At 39.3% G+C, this 25,374-nt stretch overlaps 1 protein-coding gene across 1 annotated transcript in view; it reads left to right on the forward strand.

Moving 5' to 3' along the window:
- Nucleotides 1–24,057, forward strand: part of LOC139647472 (VPS10 domain-containing receptor SorCS1-like) — a 39,843-nt gene extending 15,786 nt beyond the window's left edge. Inside the window, exons 4-27 of the mRNA XM_071523369.1 lie at nucleotides 290–448; nucleotides 2,106–2,179; nucleotides 5,598–5,662; nucleotides 6,404–6,522; nucleotides 6,864–6,953; nucleotides 8,024–8,203; nucleotides 9,295–9,441; nucleotides 11,095–11,197; nucleotides 11,572–11,648; nucleotides 11,970–12,061; nucleotides 12,204–12,311; nucleotides 12,657–12,774; nucleotides 12,939–13,072; nucleotides 14,108–14,221; nucleotides 14,575–14,746; nucleotides 15,110–15,296; nucleotides 15,712–15,845; nucleotides 15,968–16,091; nucleotides 16,219–16,331; nucleotides 17,205–17,339; nucleotides 20,180–20,279; nucleotides 20,615–20,723; nucleotides 21,817–21,971; nucleotides 23,999–24,057. Of these exons, the coding sequence (XP_071379470.1) occupies nucleotides 290–448; nucleotides 2,106–2,179; nucleotides 5,598–5,662; nucleotides 6,404–6,522; nucleotides 6,864–6,953; nucleotides 8,024–8,203; nucleotides 9,295–9,441; nucleotides 11,095–11,197; nucleotides 11,572–11,648; nucleotides 11,970–12,061; nucleotides 12,204–12,311; nucleotides 12,657–12,774; nucleotides 12,939–13,072; nucleotides 14,108–14,221; nucleotides 14,575–14,746; nucleotides 15,110–15,296; nucleotides 15,712–15,845; nucleotides 15,968–16,091; nucleotides 16,219–16,331; nucleotides 17,205–17,339; nucleotides 20,180–20,279; nucleotides 20,615–20,723; nucleotides 21,817–21,971; nucleotides 23,999–24,057 (2,868 nt within the window). The remainder of the gene's footprint in view (nucleotides 1–289; nucleotides 449–2,105; nucleotides 2,180–5,597; nucleotides 5,663–6,403; nucleotides 6,523–6,863; nucleotides 6,954–8,023; nucleotides 8,204–9,294; nucleotides 9,442–11,094; nucleotides 11,198–11,571; nucleotides 11,649–11,969; nucleotides 12,062–12,203; nucleotides 12,312–12,656; nucleotides 12,775–12,938; nucleotides 13,073–14,107; nucleotides 14,222–14,574; nucleotides 14,747–15,109; nucleotides 15,297–15,711; nucleotides 15,846–15,967; nucleotides 16,092–16,218; nucleotides 16,332–17,204; nucleotides 17,340–20,179; nucleotides 20,280–20,614; nucleotides 20,724–21,816; nucleotides 21,972–23,998) is intronic.
- Nucleotides 24,058–25,374: the final 1,317 nt, after the last annotated feature.

Consider the following 25,374-nt stretch of genomic DNA (forward strand, 5'->3'; position numbering starts at 1 on the left):
GTTTGACTGTCTAGGTTTTTTATTTGTTTTGTACATTTTTGTTTCGTTATTGTGATTGTATAATGGTTAACATTTCATTTTTTCGTGCTCATTAATTTTTATCACTCTGTAATATATTTGTTATAATTTTAAACCCCCTGCTCATGAAAGGAAACACTCAGCGCCCCACAGATGCCTACACTGCATCTTTCTAACGCAGTAAATTGCACAAGTACACCTAAGCCCTGTGGAATGGATGCTGTCAAGGTGGGCCGCTGATTCCCCCGTCTCCTTTCTTGTCTCGTCTCAGATCATGTTACTGACCGACCCGGAGGTGGAGAGCAGCCTGCTCATTAGCCTTGACGAGGGGGCGTCCTATCAGAAACACAGCTTAGCCTTTGATATCCTCAGCCTCCTTTTCCACCCTGAGCAGGAGGACTGGATCCTGGCGTACAGCCACGACCAAAAGGTAACATAGCAGTCAAGTGGAATGAAATAGCTAGAATAAAAGTGAAAATGTGGCAAAAGAATGCCGCCTGACAGCAATAAATTATGTTGTGGAGTTGTTAACTCATGAAAGTTAACAATGCGTTTTACTTATTTTTTGTTAACTACTTTGCTTATCATTCTCTAGTTCTCTCAGATTGTATATATTATATGAAGCCTGGTGGATCATGATAAAAATGAATATCCTGCATACAGTAAATGTTACATAAGATAGGCTGTTGTCATGGCCGAAAGCCCTTAGTTTGTTAATAGTGGTTGGCTTTCAGGACCTGGTCTTCATGAGCAGAGACATCTGCCACTTAAGCCAAGGCTGCAGCTGCCAAGACAGCGGCGGCTAATCACCTGTTCCCCTAAACAAGCCATAAGGTCTGGCTGCAGATTCCAAGTTTGAATGAATGTGTCCTCAGCAACACAGCGGAAAGTTGACAAGGGAGACACGCCCCAAACAATACACAAGCTCACACATGCACACTCATTTGCACAGATGCGCATGTGTGTACACACTCCCACGGACACATACACACACACACACACACACACAATTGTGAGCACAAACGCACACACACACTTCATTACTCTCAGTGAGAACCTTGCTGTCTGCTTTACTCAACACCACAGACATCAAACTTGGCCTCCCTAGCCTGCTATTGGAAGACTTGATTTTCAGCAAGAAAAACAGTCAAGGGCTGGAAAGTGAGATAAATGGTGCAGGGGGGGAAAATGAAAGCTTGGTTGAGAGCCATCAATGGGTCGAAATAAAGATGCTCTGGAGAAGTTTGCCTTCGGGTTATTGTGTATGTCTTTGTAAAGTAAAGTGGCATCTGTTTTTCTTTTTTATGGTGGCTTGATTGAAATTAAGCTTAGTTTTAGACTTTTAGAAATCGTAAGCTCCTAGTTGAGCCAAAATGATGATGGTAATCCTTGGAAAGCTCAGAGCTGAAGAAGCGTGCCTACTCGATCATTATGGCAAGACGACATGTCTTTTGAGTCCTTGGACAGAAGTCCAACTTTGCAGTAAAAGGGAGTCTAATAGCTTTATGGGAAAAGATTACGATGACAGTTAAATGAGTCATTTTATAATGCCAATTAGGCAGGAATCCTGCTGAGTTACAATAGGGAGGAGAGAGGCTTCCATGAAAGATGAAGACAAACTGGCTTGTATGTTAAAATCTAAGTCCAATTTTCAACCCCCCCCCCCCCCCCCGTCTGTCTGTCTCTCTCTCTCTCTCTCTCTCTCTCTCTCTCTCTCTCTCTCTCTCTCTCTCTCTCTCTCTCTCTCTCTCTCTCTCTCTCTCTCTCTCTCTCTCTCTCTCTCTCTCTCCAGTAGCATCATAACAGTTCAACTCTTCTATTTTCCTTTGTATTCAAAACTTTTGAAAGCATATTTAGAGCTTTAGCTGTATGTATAACTAAAGCATTTTCAATTATGTGATCAGTATTTGGGACAGTCAAAATATTAGCCAACATATTATCAACTTGACTCCACAATGTCAGAGAACTGACAGCTGCTCCATAATACTGTTGGATGTGAAATCAGGAAAGAATTCTCCTGGATATTCTGTTTGACAAATTATTTTTCTTTTAACTCATTTGGTTAATGCATTCTTCTCATTTTTCAGCTCTACGTCTCTGTTGAATTTGGAAGGAGATGGCAGCTTGTGCATGACAATGTCGTCCCCAACAGATTCTACTGGTGAGATCCGCAATCAATCACTTGCAAACACACTATCTTTCTGGGACTCAGAGACGTGCTGCAATATTACAAAATATTTTAATATCCTCTGGAAATATTGTGAATAATAGATAAGCAAAGAACGATTTTACATTAATAAATTAAATTTGAGGTTTTTTAAACATTCTGTTTTACAAACAGTAGTGTAGAGGTGAAATGCCTTCACTCTGCATATTTACTGCTATACGAAATATGTTGGATGAATTCTACTGCACATGCATACAAGCTATGTTAGATACTGCATACTGATGTAGGGGAAAGATTAAGAAATAGTTTACAGAGCATTGACTGATACTGCAGTCACATTGCTTCTTCCTGATAATATGCAACTCCTTTAACTCATTGAATTCCACTAGTTAACACACGCTGGACCAACAAAACAATTAAGGTTATCTACCAGTCAGACTTGTATTTATCAGCAACTCTGTCTAGCATAATGGCTCTAAGAATGTAATGAAATATTTCAAATTGGTGACAGGAATGGTGATGTCTTTATTAAAAGTTCACCTTGAATAAATAAAATGCCATCCGATCTTGAGCAGGAAATTAAACATTCTCATCCCACTCTCACTCCCTTTCCTTGAACGTCAAGCTAGGTTTCTATGTAGGCAGATCCTGTACTGGTAAATAATGGATAATTTCTTTTTTTGTTAACATAATGTTCTAAGGTTCTAGTTTACACATACTATTTAATATTTGATCCATTGAATGCAGCCTGCTCATGAAATATGGAGATGATCTCAACACTCACTATAGTAACTGTTGGGATACCACAATGTATTACATATCCAAACATATCCAAACATATCCATCAGTTGTTCATTTATTTTGGACAATGTTTGAACTCTATTGCACAGTGTCAGTGCTGGTGATGTGGCATCTGTGAGTAAGCTTTGGGTGCTCGGGTGTTTCTGCAAGTGTTTTAACGTTATTAGATTTTGGATGGAGGTATAGGAATTATGGCCTAGGATAAATGCTTAATTTATAATGGTGATAGTGCCGTTTATAGCAGTTGGCTACAAAATACTTTTTGCACACTTCTCAATGGAATTAAAAAAGTATAAATATTACGGCAACATAGATTAATCAAGGATGTTAGAATGACATACAGTATGATTTACATATTTTTGATATTCATCTAATTAGCAGATTTTGCATTGGTCTGGGAAATATTATGGCCCAATACATTAACAGTATTACAGTCAAACATCTTGACATTATACTCTCTATGTTACAAATTGACAATATTCATAAACAAACAATATTTCTTTCTTCATTAATTTGTTCTTTCTTTCTTTATTTGCTTTTCTTTATCTATTGGAACGATGACATTTCATCATTATACCCAATTAGGCCAAATATATTACATTTCAGCTTTACAAAAATACTGTTCAGCATTCACACTGATTTCACTAGGGAACACATGATGACAAAGAATATTTTAGACAAAACAACAGCCAAAGAAAGGCACAAACGAGGCAGTTTATCATCCCAATAAAGACAAAGTTGGCCTCTTGTTAAAGAGGCTGATATTTTTATCCTCAAAGGGAAGGAGGGATATATGAACACTCATTTCCTTTGGGGGCGAGGAGAAATGTATAACTTGCTTCAGTAGTGGCTAACATATTTTCCCTAATTTCAGCAGGATATTGTGGTAAACTTTGGGTAAACTTCATATACTGTTAGCTTGCAATATTTGGAACAGAGAAAAACTCAGCTTAAGCTATAAAACATATTATCAAAAGAAAATCACTTGTATGAAGTCCACCCACATTAAAGGGTCCTAGTGGTTCTGTACTGTGTTTTCAGTTGCCCTTAGGAATATTCTCACCATTATTTACCGAGTGATTCCAAGTATCACCAGCAGCATTATAATCATGCTAGTCAATATGGTAAGTAATGTCAACAGGAATGGGTCTGGAATGGTGTCCCAGACTGCATTTTCTCTACCGTATCGTTAAGCTGGGGGCTTAGATGATCAATCACAAACAATATGTTTGCAGAGATGTTGCAATATATTAGCACTGGCTTTTCTCCTCTAGGAGATGAGTGGGCCAAATGTATGGCAGAATAAAAGCCCCCCACACCATCTATGAATTAGGGAAGTGTTTCAATTACTTTCACCACACGCTGCATGTGGACATCTTAACTAACAAATCTGACAAACATGATTTACAAAACAATGTTACCAGACAACCTTCCTAGGGAGACACGGTGGTATGTTCCCTATAGTCATAGGGGTACACACAGAGTAACATAGAAGGGGTCTATTTAAGAGTAAGGCCTGCTGTTCACTGATAGAATGGGATGAAGTATTTGACAGAAAGTCCATTAAAAGAGATGGAGCTGGGAGGCAATTACAGAGTGCTGAGGGAAGCAGGACGGGGGCTTTTTTTATTATAGTTCAGACACAGTATGGAAAATGAGAAGAAACCCATCTTCTGTCACAACAGCTGCTATTAATACAACAAGTGGTCGCTTAACAGCTATCATGAAGAATCTCTATTGAAAAGGAATGAGATGGCTAAATATACCTTCCCCATAAAGGGTAGTGCAGGTCAAGTGCCTGGCAGACCAGTCTGTATGGGAAAGGCTGTTCTATTGTTGCTCATGTGAGAAGTGTAATGAGCAGCCGCATCCTTAATTTCCCTTGTTCCTTCACAAAATCAAGATGTAAATCACAAATATTGCTCTTTTCTCTAAAAGTGGGAGTATTTGTTGTGTTCTTTTATCTTCCTATTTCACTTGATTTGAACTGCACTAGTTTACTTTTTAAGTCTTTTATCTTGTGGATCTCTTGTCTGTACTTTTGCACTTTTTAATTGTACATTTTTTACCTTTACTATATTTTTTATTACTCTGTAAAGCACTTTGAATTGCCTCAGTGTATGAAATGTGCTATACAAATAAAGCTGCCTTGCTTTGCCTTTTCTTTGCTCTCTGAAACGTTAATAGGAAACTGGAAATGATCACTGAGTGCTGAAAGCATTTGCTGTGCGAATACTTTTCTCCATTTTTGTTATTTTCTTTTCTTTGTGTTTGTTATTGGCACAGCATCAATTTATCCCATTTGCCTTCGAACACCAGAAAAATGGTTGATGAAAGCATGATGCCTTGATGTCTTATCTGCACTCAAGCCACCCGTTGTTCAGAATAAATAAAAAGGAAATTAAAATCACAAGACAAATAATCTTTAAGTCTTCTATATATGGCATACTGCATCACTCAAAATGTGGGTATATGATTTCAAAAATGCACAAACATACACTCTTGGATATGTAAATGAATAAAGATTGGTTTGTTTTATGTGCAGATCAGATACGTATTAAAGTACAGTTGAAATGTAGATGTTCCTAAGATGTTTGTCATGTTGTTACAGGTCGAGAATGGGTTTAGACAAAGAACAAGGGACGATCCACCTGGAGATCAGTGTGTCCGATGGACGTGAGTCAAATCACATGATGTGACCATGGCACCATAATCTTTTGTCTATAACAGACTGCAGTGCAAACATGAAAATAGTGGAAATCATGTCAGTTATATTCCAAACACAGAAAAGTAATTGTAAACTGTGTAAATAGAGGAAAAAAGCTCAGCATATTACTAAATCTCATAAAGTTCCTCCACCTTCTCTCTAACGTGCTATATGTGTTAAATTTTGCAGGTTCCAGTTATAGTTTATGGTATTCTCCATTGAAATGAGAACAGATGACAAATCAAATTGCATTTTGCACTAGTGCCAACCTTTATTGTAATTTCTAAACTTTAATTTCAAAGGAGGTGCGAGAGGTAACAGCTTTTTCATTGCACTTACCGGAACTCTCTCCCCCATCTGAACTGGCTGCATGGAGACTCTTCATACGATTAAGCTAATTCATTTTTCAAGGGCCAGGCTGCAACTTGGCAATTTTCTTGGCCACAGTGCAGAGAGGGGCACTTCCATAAGGCCTCTTGTGTTAATGCCCTGTCCCTGGAGACCGGCTCATTTGGCTGATGCTAACACGTTGGGACAGCTCTCTCTGCTTTATCTATTAGTGAGAACGGGAATTGGCCTCCAAAATTTTCCCTGTATGGCTCACTTGTACCATCAGCATAAGTAATGTTAAACCTTGATTGAGGACTACTGAAGGTTGTTTGTTTTTCTCTTTGTTACATTTTTAGCTCTAATTTCATGCTTATCTACAGGGTCACAGTACATAACGTGTAAACTGCAGAATTGCTCTGATGCAAACAAGGGCAAGCCTTTCCCTGGATTTATCATCCCTGATTCCCTGGTGGTTCAGGATGAGTACGTTTTCATCCAGGTGGGTTTTTATTGCAAGGTCTGGCTTCATTAAAAGACAATTAAAAGCTGTAAAACCGCTGCATTGAATCGCATCTTAATGTACAGTCCTGTTTTTCATTAACTAAAAGGGGCCATTATCCTGGAAAGGGATGGCATCGAATTGAAATCACAGTGTTGTGTATCGCTGCTACCATACTATGCTGTAATGCACAACATCCTAATTAGTAGTAAACTCAGAGGCTTCCATTGTAGTTTAAAATGTTTGATACATGCTGCTAGCAATGAATGTGCACAATGAAGTTTTATAAGCATTTACATGAAATGTGATGAATTACAAATCACACTGTATTGCTTCTGTAGGTGCCAATGGGTGGGCAATCTGTCCATTATGTGTCCTATAAAAGAAATGCTTTCTTCCCGATGAAGCTTCCTAAGTACACTCTGCCAAAGGTAAGCTTACTGAAAGGACACATTGCTTGGTGTGTTGAACACATGCAATGGAACAAGTGGCAGAACAAATGCAACATTAACTATAATTTGCAACACTCTATTTCTTCCTCAGATTTCATTGTGGTCTCATGATGCTGACATAGTGTGTGACATTTATTTTGCAAATGATTTTAAGTAGGGCTGTCCCCCAAACTAAAGGAATTCTTAGTCATCTAATAGTCAAAAGGTTTGTTGACTAATCTTAAAATTGTTTTCCCCACCTTATTGTCCTCTTGAAAATGGTTCCAATTATGCATAATAATTTCTTTAGATCTTGTGTTTGTCAAAGACCCATACATACATACGTTGTAATCAACTGGCCTCCAATCCATATCAGCAGATATTTACTTAAAGATGAGGTCTGTGATTGGGCAGTTATCAGTCTTCAAGCAGAAAGTTCCATTTGCATTTGTTTGCCACAAAACGGCGTGCTGCACTGCTTTCGATCTATTAAAAGCACAGCAGGATGGTCTAGCGGTTAGAGAGGCTGTCGCATAACCAGATTCACATTCCCAGATTCAGTCCCTGCAACAGCCAGCATTGTGTCCATCAATACATTCATCCACCCATGCACCCATCAATGTGTCCTGTCAAAATTTCCTTGAGAAGGACACTGATCTCCTACCTCCTTACCTGCTCACTCGTTGTGAGTCACTCTGGATAAGGGTTTCAGCTAAATGCCTGAATTTTAAATGGTACTACCAGCAAAAATTCGACTGAGCCTGTAGTCAGTTTTAGTGCGAGCTCTAAAAATGATCATCCTCGCTGAATGATGTCTAGGGGTGATGGATCACTATCTTGCTACACTGACTGTATGGTTACTGTCATGGGTTACTATCTTGCTACGCTGCAACAGCATCAATTACGCATCAAAGCTGCGCGCTACTGTGCAAATTTGCACTTGTTTGTTAAACGACTACTTGACTAAAACGTCAACCAAAACCTTATTGGCTGGTTAGTTGACTAATCCACAGAAAGGGTGCAAGCCTTATTCCAAGTAACCTACATCTACATATGAATTTCATACCCAGGACTTGCAGATAATCAGCACAGATGATAACCAGGTGGTGACAGCGATTCAGGACTGGAACCAGAATGACTCCTACAACCTGTACATGTCTGAGTCCAGGGGGCTATTCTTCACACTGGCGCTGGAGAATGTTGTGAGCAGTGGAGGACCTGAGGGCAACGTCATGATAGACCTCTATGAGGTAGGAGGATGACTGTTGGGGTGGTGCTGTCCTCTATTAACATTAACATTATTAAATTGTTTCATGTTATTCATGCCAAGCTGAGTTGGGCCAACTGTATCAGTGACCTGGTTATACAACCACTGCAGCTTATGGGAACAGGGAAAGAATCAACAACCAAAAAGTTTGATCAGAGTTACTCTGTACTCTCTGTTGTGTAGCTGAAGTCTTTTTTAAGTGTACACCACTAAGAAGTCTTGGATGTCCTCACTTTAATGGGACAGATGGTGCTACACTGCATTTCGGTCTGTAGCATTTGAGTGTCTCTCTCTCATATCCAAGTTCTGGCTGTTCTCTTTCTCTCCCTTGTGACATTATAGTCACCTGAACTAAAACATTTAGCAGTCAGAGTCTTGAGAACCCACTTTTAGGTACATACACAAGTATAGGATATGCTGTTATGCAGTTATAGCGCATAGATACAAGGCAGGGCAAATAGCAGCTTTAACTTGCTCCTGGAACATATTGTATCTGTGTTGACAGATGTGCTACAAGGTAAAATATTACTAAGCTTAGAATGCAGTGACTGCACATGTATGCCTCACTCTAGATTATCCTCATCTGCAGCCAGGAGTAAAAGCATTACATTGTTACAATCATACAGCCAAGATAGCCATCAGCAATGATTACTCTTACTGCTCATTGACCTCTATCCATACACATTTTATACCCATAAATATTCTGCTGCAATGGTTGAGTGGTAGATGTTATGAAAAGGTCACTCTTTCTCTGACAAAGATCTGTGCACTCTAAATATAAGAACAACGTGAACTCAAGTGATAGCTGCGTGTGTGTGCCTGCATCTCCCTGCTCGTAAATACAAAGAAGTAGAAATGTCTCAGGGCGGCGCCATATGTTGTTTTGATTCTGCAGAGTCCTACAGATGGTCCAAAATAGTGCTCCCTGTCAGAAAAACTATCACTTTCAGACATCTCTTCCTCTCGGAACTAGGCCTTCAGCTTTACTTAAGTTTGAATAATTCACGGTTGTTTTTTTTTCTCCCCTTTTTGTTATTTTTTCCCCTTCTCGCTCTCTGTCTCTCATGTTTGCAGGTAGCTGGGATTAAAGGGGTGTTCCTGTCAAATAAAGTTGTTGAGAACCAAGTGAAAACTTACATCACATACAACAAGGGGAGAGACTGGCGTCTTCTACAGGCTCCCACAACCGATCTCCAGGGAAACAAGGTCTACTGTGAACAGGTAAGTGGGCCACTGACAGGGATAGTATTGGTTATTTAGATGCCCCTTATCTGCCCACAACACCGCCGAATCGCATCAGAACATACCATGGTCAAACAGTATTTGCAAATAATTCTCAATATTTGAATTTAGCTACTTAGCATAAATTATTGTAATGAAAATGAATAGTTTATCATTTATATATTGTGTCATAACACATAATGATGATTAGCGATCATTCATATAGATGACCGGCATTCCCTGACATTCAAATTTAGTTTCACATCCAAAACATGAAAATACTTTATCAACTATTTCACAATTATCAAGCTAACTCTGTGACCCTGCTAACTGAAATACCCCCAGGTCTGGTTTTCTTGTGTTTACAAACATAAAAATTAAAACAAACTGTTTATACCCTCAAATTATTAGTAAAACTCTTGTTGAGTCTTTAGAGAATGCATGCATAAGAACATTTATTTACATTTGTTCTGAACAAAAGAGAGCCCATGTTTTGCTCCATTAGATACACAACACTGCATGTTACCAGTTTAACGACATGAAAGTTTCTCCTCACCAGAGGAACCCAAAGGCTTTTCCAGTCACCTATCTGACCTTGACTCTTATGGCTTTGTCTTTGTCTTCTTTCCACTTTGGGATAATAAAACAAAAAACAAACACCATGCTAAACTGAGTATAGCACCCACAGCAGTAAGCTCACTAGTATAAACCACCTGAGCTGGGAAACAGTAGCATGCTATACTGAAATAGAGACGATACAAATACAGCTTTGGAGTACTTCCCGCTCTCCATTTACTTTGTCCAAACAAGTTAAGATTTTCTGAACTGCATTTGTTAGGACTATTAAGTAGAAAACCTTCTTTTACGCTTCAGTGTGTTAAACCGCATTTCCAACAGTAACTCTGCTTCTCTCTTCCATTCCTTTCTCCTGAACTCCCCATCACACTCTGCCAAGTCCTGCCCTCCAGCCAATCATAATGTGATGTTTAGGCTGACAGGCTAAAAGTGACCAATCACATTTTTACAAAAGTAACAAGGTTGGTTGTGCTCGACCTGTGCAGATGTACCGAAATCTATCTAATTAAAATTGCTCAGGTAGTCAGTCATTTTATTTTCCAGCCTGTTATCTGTGGTATAACAATGCAAGTTCATATGGACTAGAAGTTTATTCCTAAATATATCCATGTGATTATACAAATCAGATGCATTTCTATTATAGGCACCTTAATACTTCATCTTTTCATGACCATTTATTAAACATTTAGTGGGGGATAAAATAGTCTGTCCTGATGCTTTACAAGCCACTTATTAACCATTTACTAACTACAGTAAACTTTATCATAGCTACCCAAAAAATATCTATTGATGTTTTACAAATCATTGATTATCATTTTACTGAGTATAATAAACACCAGTTGTCACAGATAGTTAAAGTAATCAGAAAGCCATTCTCGTCTCTTACCAGTTATGATACAATATATAAATGACAACTGACTAATGATGAATTCACCATTTTTTAAGGATGGTTATTACAGAGTGTTACCCAATTTTTTTTGCAAATAATATTTGACCTAGGTCTGTATCAAACCTTTCACTTTTATATTTTGACCATCACCAACCTAAGCCAGTCTTTTCTATGCCACTGTTTCTCAGCCCTACTGTTCGTTACACCTGCACCTCCATGTGTCTGAGAATCCTTATACCTCGGGAAATATTGTCAGCAAAGATTCAGCTCCAGGAATTATAATAGCATCAGGTGAGGAGATTATCTTATTTCTGCATCCATACCATTTTTACTCTCACCCTTAACACTGGTTACCACAGTGTCTCCACGTTTTATTTCCAGTCCCCTCAATTATCCCTGACAAATCCATAGTTTTTGCTCTGTTCTCTGCATAAATGTAAGAATGTTTCTTTCTCAATTGAAATTAGTCTGCAAAGTAAAATCAATTGCACTTTACTTGCACATCTGTTCCATGTTGCTTGAATGAAAAAATAAAACAAAAGCGTATTTACTTTGTCTTGTATGATTAAGCACTTCATTCTGAAATAAAATTGTACTGATGTGCCTGTGCATTTATTTCTGTAGATATACTAAAAAAACAACAATTATATACCCTCTGTATTCAGGTGTGGTTGGGCCTGAATTGACCAGTACCAATGTCAGTATTTTCATCACATCCGATGCTGGGAACACTTGGAGAGAGGTACAGCACGATGACTACAAGACATGTGCATCTCTAATCTTAAAAGATTAATCAAAGGGACCATATAGATTTTTTTTCATTGGCATAAGATACCATAAATATACAAGGAGAGCAACCCTTTGATGAGTGATGCATAAAAACATTGCTTGACACTGTTTACCCAACTGAGACAATAACAGTATAGAGTGTCGGTGGTAGTTTTCACTGATGTAATGTGTAGGTTTAAGTATGCATGTTCCTTATATTGTAACCAGTGCATGCTTTATGTGGACTTACATTTATCTCCAGTGTGTGACAGAGTGAACCTGGTCCTGTTTGCAGGTTTTTGAGGAAGAGTACAGCGTGTTGTTCCTAAATCAAGGAGGAGCTCTGGTGGCCATCCGACACACACCTCTGCCCATCAGACACATTTGGTAAGGCTTTATCACATCTTATTTTAGAATATATGCATCTTCAACACAGAAATCAAGATTGTTTGCCTGCTGCTGCTCTTCTTATGAATTCCTCTCTATTTGCGGCTGGTCCTCTCTGATCCCACCATTGTTCCCCCCTCAGGCTGAGTTTTGATGAGGGCAGAAACTGGGACAAATATAGCTTCACCTCCTCTCCGCTCTATGTTGATGGGGTGTTGGGGGAGCCCGGAGAGGACACCCTCATAATGACGTAAGATATGAAGAACAAAGTCAGTTTATTTGTTTCTAGTTTGTTCATTACATTATACTCTGACTCTAGAATTGATCTATATTCTTGAAATTCCGGAAAAACATGTTGCTGCAAGGGTGAAAACCTTGTATTTTTGAGTTTATCCAGTATGGCTTTGAAAGGGTTTCATAAGCCCAAAAGGGCGGAGAATTTTCTCAACACAAAGAGGAGCATGGAATCCTTCAGTTCAAGTGAAAATATGATAATCAGCTAAATTGGAGTTACTAGGTTTTCACACAACAACTGGATATACTGTATTTTCTTGACCTGAATCACATTATTTTCTGACTTCACTTGTCTGTGCAGAATATTTGGACATTTCAGTCATCGCTCTGAGTGGCAGCTTGTCAAAATTGACTTCCGGTTCATCTTCAATCATCGGTGCACAACCGAAGATTATCTAACTTGGCAGTTACACAATGAAGTAAGGAGATCATGCTGTTACTTGACTGTTGATAAAATCAATATTCAGTTAAGTCTTTGATTGAACTCCAGTTAGCTTCTTTGCTGCACTCACACAATGAAAACAAAACAGTAAAAGAAAAATCTGAAATGTTTATCATTGTATTGATGCATAATTCATTACAGGATGAAGTGTGCATCATGGGAGTGAAGAGAATCTTCCAAAAACTGAAAGCAAATGCCAGATGTGTCAAGACCAGAGATCAGCATATTTCGCAGATGTCAGACCCCTGCCCATGCACAGAGGCAGATTTTGAGTGGTGAGTGCGCTGCTATGCAGCTACTATTCTCACTTCATTAAGTCCAAACACTTGATCAATCTCCGTAGGCAGAATTTGTGAAGTAAAACTGAGGCACAGCAAGAACACATGAAGAGTTCTGTTACATTTTTTTTTTTTTCATTAAAAAAAATCATACCGTTATTTGTTAGGATGTAAGTTATCCACTATTCTTTAAAACCATGCCATAAGTATTTAAATGTTTTGCTATAAATCATTTTGTAACACCAGATGTCATGTTTTTCAAATGCGGGATATGTCATTCTGAAACCAAACTTGTCACATCAACCATGCTACACTACACAGTTACACAGAAAACATACAGGAAAACAATCAGATATAAGAAAGCAGTACACAGGTGCTTCATCTCTATATTTACATCAAGTGTGTAGTACGCTTAAACACATTTGCATAATGGCAAACACTAATGGCTCACACCACACTCTATCAGACATTAATTCTGTATGTCTGATCATCCCTCTTGTCAGGAGTACAACATTTCAGTGCTTGATGGACAGCGTTTCCTACTTTCTTTTATGTTTCTGACCTCATCAGTGGCAAATGAGCAGTGCTGACTGGTGACATGCATTGGCCCATATTTATCAAGTTTATCACCACATCATTTCCATCATAAACTTTTCAACTCTGGCTTCTAAGACTGAGTCCCTCTGATTAGAAGGCTATGATGAAAGGAAAGTGATACCACATCTTTCCAGGATAAAACATGGGGGGACTTTGTCAAGGTATAATTATAGTTTGTGTAAACTAATGCAGTGTCTCTACTGCCTCAGGAGTTGGGAGTTTCTTTCATATAACATCAAATTTCAAATACTGTGGGTTGGTGTACTGTGAAAACCTTTTTCTAGTCTAGAATACTTCTATTCACAGTAGATCTACATTTATGTTTTATCATTTTGTTTAGGATGAGTTTTGATATTTGATATGTTTTAATAAATCATAATGAATCATTTTAACACCCCAGTGTCTTTCTCTGTGCTCATGTGCCAACTCAAACAGCGATTATGGGTTTGAGAGGCAGAGCGATGGGAGCTGTACTCCATCGTTCTGGTTTGTTCCATCAACAGCATCTAGAGACTGCATCACTGAGGAAAGTTTCCTCAACACAACAGGGTATGCCAAATTCGTCTGTATTAACAAGAGAAAAGAGGATTGTGGGTTCAGAAATGTCTTAAAACAGTCAATCTCAGCTCCCTTGAAATTCAGCATGCTGTGATAAAAAGGTTAGGGAGATACATTACCCATGAAAGGTTCTTAACCTTCAAAACAGATAAAAAATCAGAGATGACAACCATGCTTGCAGATTTATTATTCAATATTATACCTTTTTTGTCTGCATGCCTTTGCATACAGCACTTGCATGCGTGTGTCTGCTCGTCTCTGTATGTTCAATTTGAGCGTATACTATGTCTTTATTTCTACAAGAGTGCGGTGCTCACCTGTGTCTTTTTGGGTATGTATTACAGATATCGCAGGGCTTTGTCCAATAACTGCACGGCGGGAACCCTGTTGAAGTACAGCCCCAGGCGACAGAAATGTCCCAGTCAGGCCCCCAGAGGCCTCCAGCTCCTCACCAGTGAGGGAACACTGGTAGCAACACTGGGAAGGAACGTCACCTTCTTGGTCTTCCTGGAAGAGGTGCTGGCTTTACTCAGCAAAGCAATAGTAGTGTGTATTGTGTGGTGACGCTGGTGTCCTGTGTCCAATGTCTTTCTTGATTTGATTCAGTGTTGTATCCGTATATTGAGCTGCAGTCGAGATGTAGCATGAAGGCTGGAGTACTGGCACATCCAATAAATATGCAGTGGTATGACTCAGCACTTGATGTTATTCCCATTGATATTATGGAAAAGGTACTCCCTTGGGTGCTAGCAGGAGAATCTTTGATTTTGGTCACAAATGTGGAGGAAACCGAGGAATGGAACATCGTTGTAAGGACAGCGAAAAACAACTGTGGCTACAGCGAGTGTGACAGTATTTTGTCTGTTTTTCTGATTGTAGGGTCTCGGCTCCACAACAAGTATAACAGTGGACTTTGGTGACGGTACGGCTATATCCTACGTTAACATCAGTTCCATCGAGGACGGGGTCAAGCATATGTACAATAAAGTGGGCATCTACCAAGTATCTGCCACGGCACGCAACACTCTGGGCTTTGACTGGGTGATCCTCTACCTCCATGTCTCCTGTGAGTCAAGAAGACCTTTGACCTTTTTAGTAATTGATGATTCACCAGTTGCTGTCAAGAGTATAAACAATAGTGTGATGCATAGTCTAATGATTTGGGGATTTTATTATCAGGAAACTATTGGAACATGTTTTCAGAACAGTACAGAAGTTATTGTCAGCATTATTTCGATAGATTGTGTAATACATAGTCTTACTGCTGTGGCAATTGAATCTTTCTATCTATCTGTCTATCTATCTATCTATCTATCTATCTATCTATCTATCTATCTATCTGTCTGTCTCTCTGTTTGTCTGTCTTGAGCACTATGTGCAGCTGTGTGTGAACATGCTAGCAAGTTCTTTTATGCTGCCTTTCATTTGTGCAACCTTGCTGTAAGGTGTGAGTTTATACTTTTTGTGTTTTGCCTCTTAAGGTCGACTTGAACAGGTCCAACTCTTAGCTCCCTCTGTGGTTGTCAAGAACAAAGCAGTTAACCTCACAACAGTGCTGCGCCCCAGCAATGTAGGAACAGTCACCTATTATTGGTGGTTTGATAACAAAACTGAGGTCAGCCTTACTTTCTCTTTATCTAGCAATTGCTTCTTCGCTGAATGACATATTACACTTGCAAGCTACATCTATGATTGATTCTCTCTCTCTCTCTCTCTCTCTCTCTCTCTGCCTGTTAGCCTGTGATGACCTTGGACGGTGGGATGTCCTTCACTTTCTCTAAAGAGGGAAGTCACACTGTCACTGTTCAGGCTTCAGTTGGCAACACTGTGCATCAGGACAAGAAGACTGTGGCGGTCTATGGTGAGGCACATTTGGCCATTTGACCCCCAATTCTACTTTGCTCAATACATTTCCAACAGCCTCTTGATATATTGTGTGAGTGGAATGGTATGGAGTTGCTTGTAGTACTTTTTGTTCTGTGTTTCAGAATATTTCCGGTCATATGTTTTGGCCTTCTCTTCTAATTTGGATGAGCTGAACCCCGGGGTGGCTGAGTGGAGAGAGGATATCAGCAGAGTGGTGAAGAGCTCCATGGTTCAGGTCAGCTCTCTAGCTGCTAGCTGGTGTTATAAATGTGATGACATGATCAGGGATGTTATGTAGTTAAGTCCAGAGGTCCTCATTCAAATTCTGGCTAGTAACGACAATTTTGCACTAGCCTGGGGTGAAAAATTCTAGACTCTAGCTAGCCCGCCAATAAAATTTCCATTCTTGGTTATGCTATATTTGTGATGTGGCCTGAATGTTGGACTCCACTCCACCACTATTAGTTATTAATCTCTACACTCTGACATAGCACATCATCATAAATGTTCATTAGCAGTACATGCTTCAGCTGAACTTGTCAAAACACTAAATGGCAGTAAAAGCACAACTATGATGGTTGCCATTTGCTCTCCAAGGGGCTGTATGCCATTGCCTTGAGAAAACACCAAAACCTCAAGTCGGGGGAACTTTGTGGTTAAGTGGCCCTGGTTTCCCTTCATAGACTCTGGGGATGTCAAAAAGCAGCAGGTTATGTAAAAGACCTGGATACTGAGCTCTATATATATCCTACAGTAGCCCTCAGTATGAAACATTCACTTTGACCTTCTGTCTTGTCAGATATTACCATGGTTTACACCAGGAAACTGACAGTAGACCTCTGGTTACGGCACAAATGCACTTAAAAGCCCTGCCCTTTACCAAAGACTGTCAAATTGAGCTTGCATGTTTCAGTTGATCTGTGCATTATATCTTGACAGTGACTGGTACTTAGGCAAATGATATCTGAAGCAGAAAGCCAACACTATTTAGTCTTTCATATAGTTTGCCCGCAAAGAATCATATTCCAGGGCCAGGGCATAGAACATCACTGAAAACAGTGTGAATTAAGATGCTTTCCAATTATGTTTTTTGTTGTTGTTATTAAAGGTCACAGGAATCAGTGAGGATCAAATTTTGGTCACAGTGCTTCCAGGTTTACCCACCGCAGCAGAGATTTTCATCGTGCCTGAGAAGAGGTCAAGAGAGGGACCCACGGATGAAAAGTGGGCGCACCTAGACCAGGTACCGCATCACAAAACCTCTGTAATGGAGCCAGGCAGTTTCCCCAATTAAATCTGCACAAAAGTAAGCTAAGCAGTGTGTACTCATGAGATTGTCTCCTTACTGAATCCCTGGGAACATTGCCTTTACTTTAGAGTGTCATACAGTAATATTGATTTTTCTGTTTAAATTCTGTTTAAACAGAAAAAAACACTGTTTAAAATATTGTTGTATTAATTAAAGAGAATATTTAATCATGTTGAGATATTTCTCTTACCTGAGGGTTATATCTGCTGTAATTTTAGTATTATGCAAATACAGATGTGCAGATGTTGCACAGATACCTTCTTTTATCTCTGATTTCTTGGGAAGGTGGCTTAGTCTGGCTGCCTCTGTTGTCATCCCAATGCCTTCCTCTTAAAGTCACACCGAAATGAAAAATGACTTTTTCACCTTTTTAGCTCATTCTAACTATCATACCACACACCAATTTGACAGTTTCTGCCAAGAAAATGTTAAAAAAAAATATTATATTGTATTTTTATGTCAGAATGTCATTACTTTTCCTTACTGGAAAATGGACGATCTTTAGTGGTGGCTTCATCGTGTACCAGGAGGCATACATAAAAATTTCAACCAATAAGCCATCACAGATTTTTGAACAATCTGGTCCCTCTGGCCTTTCCATCAAATACACCTGTGTTTCTCTCCCTAACTGATATCCCATAGGTTTACACTTTTCAGTGATCCCTGCCAGACCCAATATCCTGTTTCAACGGAAGATACATCACATTATTGAAGCAAGATGTTCTCAAAATGCTGTTTCATTGTGACTTTAACCAATCACACAACTTACTATACAGATGTTTATAGTTGCTCATCTCCTCACGAGGGGAAAGACATGAAGAAGAGGAGGAATGTGTTCACTATAGCCCTATTTCATTTAGCAAGGAACAGACACTCAACATGACACATCCCCACAAGACCAAAGACAGAACCATCTGTGAGCGCTCAGTATGGACACAGTTCACAAATAAATAACATGCCTATTCTCATATTCATTGAAGCCTTGTAGATTATAGGATATGCCCGTCCTTGTTATCCTACATGGTCAGTGAATCAAGTGAGAAATTATAGTTCTACCAATTTTTATTGTTTTCATGATATTATGATGGTTTAATCATGCAATAGTAAATGAAATTGTTAATTTAGATTTGTTTACTTAGCCACCTAACAAGAGAACACCTTTTTCCTTGACTGCACTCATTATATCACAGTGGTTCATGTTTTTTTTTTTTTATAATTAGTTTTTTCTCTTCGTTGCTTTAATCACACATGCTAAGAGATTTTAATGTTCCTGCACGTGCACATGGTCTTTTAAATCTCTACAAGAGTAATGCATAAATTCACAACTAGAGGGCAATCTCTTCCCGTCTACAAGGCTTGATGCAGTAAACCAAAATCCATCAGAGCACCAAAGCTTTATTACTCACACAGCATCACACTATACCTCACAGCCTTACTGTCACCTTTGAGAAGTTGTGAGACTTGCACAAACTTTTACTCAATCATGTCAGGGCCATAATAATTTAAAATCATCATGCTTTATGTGTTATTGCACTCTGAGGGTTTTCCAACGTTGTGATTTCTGGATCTTCAGTAGTGCTGTCAATGTTTTATCTCTTTCCATGCCTTCGAAAGCCATGAAATATGTATGTGAAACAATAAAACAGAGTTGCTGTTGAAATACTAGGTAGACAAGCTAATTTGTTCATCATGACAGATAGGACCTCGATGTATCACAAGTAAACATAATTCCGCTGGCTCGCAGTGAGTCTTGAACTAAGTTAATAGGTATTTAATTACATTGATGCATCATATAATTGGCACCATCTAGAAAGGAGACAAACTGTGGGGCAGGCAGCCTGGATTGGGAATTAAAGAGATGTATTTATCTAAAGCCTGTCTGATTACCTGGCAGAACCTCACAGACAATAGGGTAATAAATCTTCAGCTCACTGTTCCTCATCTCCAGTGAATGAGTTGCTGTGCGATGTGTATGCATGGAGTGAGTGTGCGACGTGCGCACACCCGTGCATGGTTGTGTGTGTGTGTGTGTGTGTGTGTGTGTGTGTGTGTCTGCAGCAGCTTATTAAAATGTGTAATAGATTTACTGACCCTGATATGCCACTAGAATAAAAAGTAATTATTCATACTGTGTAGAGCAGTCTAATTTTAACCAGTGGAAAGATTTTAGAAAAGAGCGAGATGGAATTAGTGAGGCATGGCTAAGGACTCAAATGGGCTCTGGGAAGGCATTTTGGTCTCTTGTTAAATGACTGCTTCATCTAGGTGTGAAAAGCAGGGGGAACTCGGGGCACTTCAGGGAGAAAAATTAAAACAGCAATTTCATGATATTAGAACATGCTTTGATTTCCAATACTTTTTGCGTCACTGAACTTCTAAATCATTTAATGTATGTTTTTTCTTTGGAAATAAGTGTATCAAAGAAACCGGTGAAAGAGACTCAATTGTGGTAGAAATAGCAAAAGATTTTTTTTTTTTTTTAAATGTCACTACCGTTGCCATTCCATAAGCAGAATGCCCTTTTAGCTAATAGGGTTTCCATCGTGATTATAAGCCCGCCAGGTTAGGTATTCTGTGCAGCAGGAATTGAATTACGGTTTGGTTTTCCATGTCATATCAACGTTTGCTCCTCTTTAGAAGGAAGCAAAAATTCTGATTCATAATTCAGGCTGGTGGATGAAATGACTGAGGTTGAAATATTGATGACCGTGGAATATTGCCGCGCCGCCGCTGCTGCTAACAGAAGCTTGTTTCCCCTCTCACTCTCTTCATAGCTTTCTCAGGTCTTGCTAAGTGCTTTGAACCAGGACCTCATCCAGTTCACACTCAGACCGGGCGTGCAGGTGAATGTGTACGCAACACGTCTGTCTCCAGGTGAGTCTGCCGTCTCTGCCGTAGACCTACCTATCTGTAGATCGTCGCAAATGAAGTGCTCTCAAATGGCTGTTCAGTCCATTTGCAAGGGAATATTTCAATTCATTGTTTCAGCTGTCTGTCTTATGTGAGACCAGACCATGTGCAAGTCTTCCGCTTGGGAAATGAAGTGTGAATTTGACATTTTCCATTAGCCCAGCCCAATCATAATCGTAATTCTCTAGCATTGTCAAGGAAATAAAACAGGTGTGATGTTATATTGTTACTTACCATCTGTGTAAATCCTTATTGAAATTCATATTTCACTCTTGTTTCCCTCTTTTTCCTTCTCGAAGCTCCTCTTGTGGACAGCAGTGACAGTGGCCACAATGGCGCTGCAGTCATCATGCTAGTGTCAGTCGTGCTAATGGGCTTGGCAGTCTTCGTAATATATAAGTTCAAAAGGTACGGTATCTTATTCTTAAACATAATATACTGTAATGACACATAGAGCGCAGTGAAAAGGGAAACTCTTAGGAATAATCATTCAAAACCAATCAGGGGATTTTCAGACTCACATCATTGCGAATATCGATAAGATAGATTTTTTTGCATAATGGCCCTAGTTAGTCTTGGCCCCATTATTAAGCAGCAGGCACCTCACTCCTGAACTCCTAAAACTTTCCAAAAGTATTCAGACTCACTATATTTCTGAGTTATGGACATCTGCGACACAATAATAGCCTGAGGAATAAGACAATTCCCCTCTGTCTCAATCTGCAGAATATTACTGGGAATGACAGTCTAATCAATTCTCCCAGAGTGCTGAATGGGTGTCAGAGTCCTGCAGTTATCAATATTCATCTATCTGACAATGTGAGGGTTGACCTTTTGGAAATGCTAAACACAGCCATTCAAGGAGAGGCATACTCTGCAGAATGGCAGGAAAGGTTGAGGAGATAAGTCCTGAGACAACATATATTATACAGTGAGGGTCATATGACATACAGTAAATAGCATCCTCTGCTACAGTGAGCCCCTTGCCTATCGTAGGAAAATGGTTTTAGTTTCACAGTAGTTTGTAGTATCTTATTCATTTGGAAGTAAAATATGAAACTTTCAGGATTATGGTTTATAGTGAATATCTAAAACTACCACAGCAGTAAATAAACTTGGGAGTTTCAAAGTCTGTTTTAAATGTCACAGCACCAGCTGCAGAACAAAATCACTAAGGGAGGATCTGAAATTAGCATTGGAGGACTTTAGTCTTAAGTAGAATTGGGGTGCATCTGAGGGAATGAAAAATTGATTGAAAACTGAGGTGAACAATGTGACTGTGAGAGTGCAATGCCCAGTGGAATGCAAAATGCCCCAGTTTCCTGCTTTCAAGCAATTCTCCACTATCCCTAACCGTTAAAAATAGTGTATCACTCACATTATGCTTAGTGAAATGCATTAGTGAGACAGAACTGATGGTAAGTCTCCACTCCACTCCATCAACTTGCCTTTTCAAATCTTCACTTTTTCTTTTTTTTTTCCCTCTCTGTACAAACTCCAGGAAGATCCCTGGCATCAACACATACACAGTGGAGCAGCCAGACAAAGAACAAGAGGTGATCCCTACAGTGACCTCTCTAGCCGTCCCAAACCCCGAGGGTGACATCGTGACCTCACTGGAGCATGTGGATATAAAGTTGGACTCACAAAGCAGAGGTATAATAGTGTCTTATTTATTCCCTTTAGGCTCCAATCAATCCTCAAGAATCCACATCCAACAAACCTCATTCGGAATTTTTTAAACTTCTGCTAGACAATGAAGTTCTATGATTATTATTATGTTTATGTTGTTTTATTCTGCTGTGCCTTTACATATACAGGGGGTAGAGAAAATAACAGAAACATCACGTGAAAAAAAAGGACTTTGACTTTGAAGTAAATTAATCACAATTACAAAGGCAGCCACACAGATGAGTCATATCAAGTCGAATGCCAATTAGCAGTACGTGTCGACTCTGAAGGGGGCATTAAGCAATCTATGTCCTTTATCGGCCTCTATTGGCAACCAGTAGGAATTGCAATATCGATAGAAATTACATCCACCTACACAAGTCTCTGGAACAGCTATCACCCCTACTCCTCCTGTCCCATTGAATTATGGAAGCCTGTACAATTCTTCCACTTGGGAAGAGCATGTTGTGTGTCTTTTGGGTATGGAAGCATGCACAAGAATGCAAAATACTGCAATAATAATACTGCTTTGTCATTTGCTCGTAGCACCGTCCTCCATCGTTGAGTAGTTGAAAATGCAAGGAGGTGGGGTGAGGAGATTGGTAGTGTCTTGAAATTTCAATGGATTTGTTGTGAGTTTTGAAAGCCAGAAATACCTGTCAAAGTAATTGTTGAGTCATTGGCATTGAAAAAATCGTACTTACTGAACCTTTAAAAGAGGTCTGAAAATCACCACTTTTATGTGCGAGTTTTCAAAGCAACACAAGGGCAGCCAACTTCAAGTTTGGAAGACGCCAAATAGTGTGTTGGTTACAAAAACTGTGAAATTATTGAATATGGCAAAGACAGTAGTTTCAAAAATCATGACAGCATATTCTAAACACTGACAAACTGCATTGCCAAAGAGGAACAGTGATCAGAGCTCACTGACAGGGATAGACAGACATTTCATAGGATAGTTGCTAAACAGCACAAGATTACAGCCTGACAAATCACCACAGAATTGGATCAACAACTGTGTGACACAGTCATGTCATTCGGGAACCATCTGTATTCAAGGCCATTGCACAAAGACGCATAATCTGGTGTAGGGAGCACGAAGCCCGGAGCCATGAGCAGTGGAAAAATGAGTCATCTTTCCCCCTTTTTCCTACATGGTTGTAGGTTGAAAGCCAAAGGATGCCTTCAAATCACAGTGTCTGTTGCCAGCTGTTAAACATGGTGCTGGATCTGTAATGGTCTGATTTCTCTGCATGGTCGTAGCATATGATGCCATTTTACAGGACCAGGTGCACACTATGATAACAAACATTGCTCCCTCACGATGCTGCCATATTCCAAGATGGTAATGCCCCCACTGCTAAACAAATGAGTGGTTTCATGACCACCAGGATGAAGTCAAACACCTTCCATGGCCTCGCCAGTTACCAGATCTAAACATCGCTGAACCTTCTGCGCAGGGTTCAAAGTAGATTTTCTCCTTTATCCCTCAAAGAACTGGAGGCTTTCCTTCTTGAGGAAAGGTCCGATTTCCCACTACACACATTTCAGGACTTGACATCACACCATTTGAAGGAGGATTTGAAGGCAAGAGGTGGCCCTACTCCTTATTAGGTACTTGATATTCATATATTGCTAGGTATTTTATCCACCCCCTGTATTATTTCACTCATATGGGTTGCCAGATACACTGTTTAATGTGCTTGCCAACTTGCTTTGGTAATGGTATGGTGTTAGTATTCACAGGTAAGTGAAGTGCAATAAAGTGCAAGGCAAAGTGATGTAAATGTCTTTGACCCTATAAATTAATTACTGCATCAAAGTAGCGGAGTGGTGCAAGCGTTTTCATCAAGAAATATCTATGTAGTTCTAGTTGATTTACCTCCACCCATAGCTAAACAGTCTACCTACTAGCCTCCAAGATAAATGTGTTTGCATGCAAAAATACACCCTTATGCAAATAGCTGCATAAAATTCCTCCTCTGTCTCTTTCTGTACTTCTCCCTTGCCAGGCTACCTGCCATCTCACACAGACATCAAGCTCTCTGATGAAGCGCCCCATGTGTTTTAATGTTGAGAGTCTATGACCGACTCGAAAGCAATACATCTTCTTTGGCAGTTACTTCCAGCAAGCTATGAAACCATGGTCTCAATGAATGGTCTCGAGTGTTTTGCTACCCATGCATGGATGGACCAGTTCACACTGTGCTGCCTAATCCCTCTGAGGAGACTGTACAGATTTATACTTGCTTCTTGAAAAAGGGACATTTTTTGACTGAAAATACTTGTATTTTTGCAAGGACATTGATCTTTTTATGTAAATAATGTACATCCAAAGTGGAAGAAGTAAAAGTTATTTGTCTCAGCTGCTTACAGCAATATGTCTGCTCAAAGATATAAAAACAATGGAAGTGTTGTATAATAATATTTCAAAGTATGCTTCTATCTCTGGTCTTGGGCTTGTGTTTGTGAAGTGTACTTAGTTTAACTACGTGGAAATAGCTTATCTGAGTAAGACAGTGAGGGAACCAGATTCATTAAGCTTTGTACAATCAGTAAATCTTATCACATGAGATTCTCATCAAATGAAAGCTTGCAATATCCAGGAGATGAAGGAGGGCTCTATCTGAGTTCCAGATCTGTGTATTCCATCAAGCCTGTCCCGTTGGAACTCAAAATGTTATATATGTCATAACAAAAATAAGAGCAGATGATTAAAGTCGATATATATAGGTATATAGATGAGCAATTGAGCAATCCCCCTTGTTTAGGGGACTCAAATAATTCATACTGTTCCACTGGAATGAATCCTAACATGATGAATGTTAAGCCTATCCTTAAAATGGATCATGCACTGTAGTGTATGCAGAAGTCTTATATCAAATATAGATCATACATTACTATTATTGCAGTGGCCACTACAGCTTATATTTGATTGCTTCAAAGTCAGTCTGAATAGGGACATTGCAAGAAAACCCATGTCTCATTTTTGTGGTTGCCCGATCCATCTTTGCACATTCTGGTGTCTGAAAAGAGAATAAAATGTAAATTTTCTGAATATGTTCTGTCTTACAAGGAAGCTACAGTGCAGCAAACGCTTGCTGTACTGCAGCAAGTGAGCAGTAAAAAGTGCTACAGTGCTCCATCTGTGTTTTAGTTCCATCAGTTATTACTTCAAGAGGTTTTTGTTATGAATCGTAGTTTGTTCTCCGATTCCAAGATTCCATGACTGATAGCAAACAAAATTAGTGCAAGGCTCTGTTATGCTCCTTGGCACACAGTACAAAGTAATTCTACTGTTTTTGTTGTTTGAGGTTTTCTTTCAACTGATATGAGGGTTAGGTCTCACTGTAAAGGTCTGTGAAAGATAATCGGTATTGTTGATACA

Source organism: Centroberyx affinis, unplaced genomic scaffold (genome assembly GCF_046629955.1).
Source record: "Centroberyx affinis isolate AG114_WGS23_722 - 3 ecotype Tasmania unplaced genomic scaffold, CSIRO-AGI_Caff_v1 ptg001083l_1, whole genome shotgun sequence".
In the NCBI taxonomy this organism is placed as follows: domain Eukaryota; kingdom Metazoa; phylum Chordata; class Actinopteri; order Beryciformes; family Berycidae; genus Centroberyx; species Centroberyx affinis.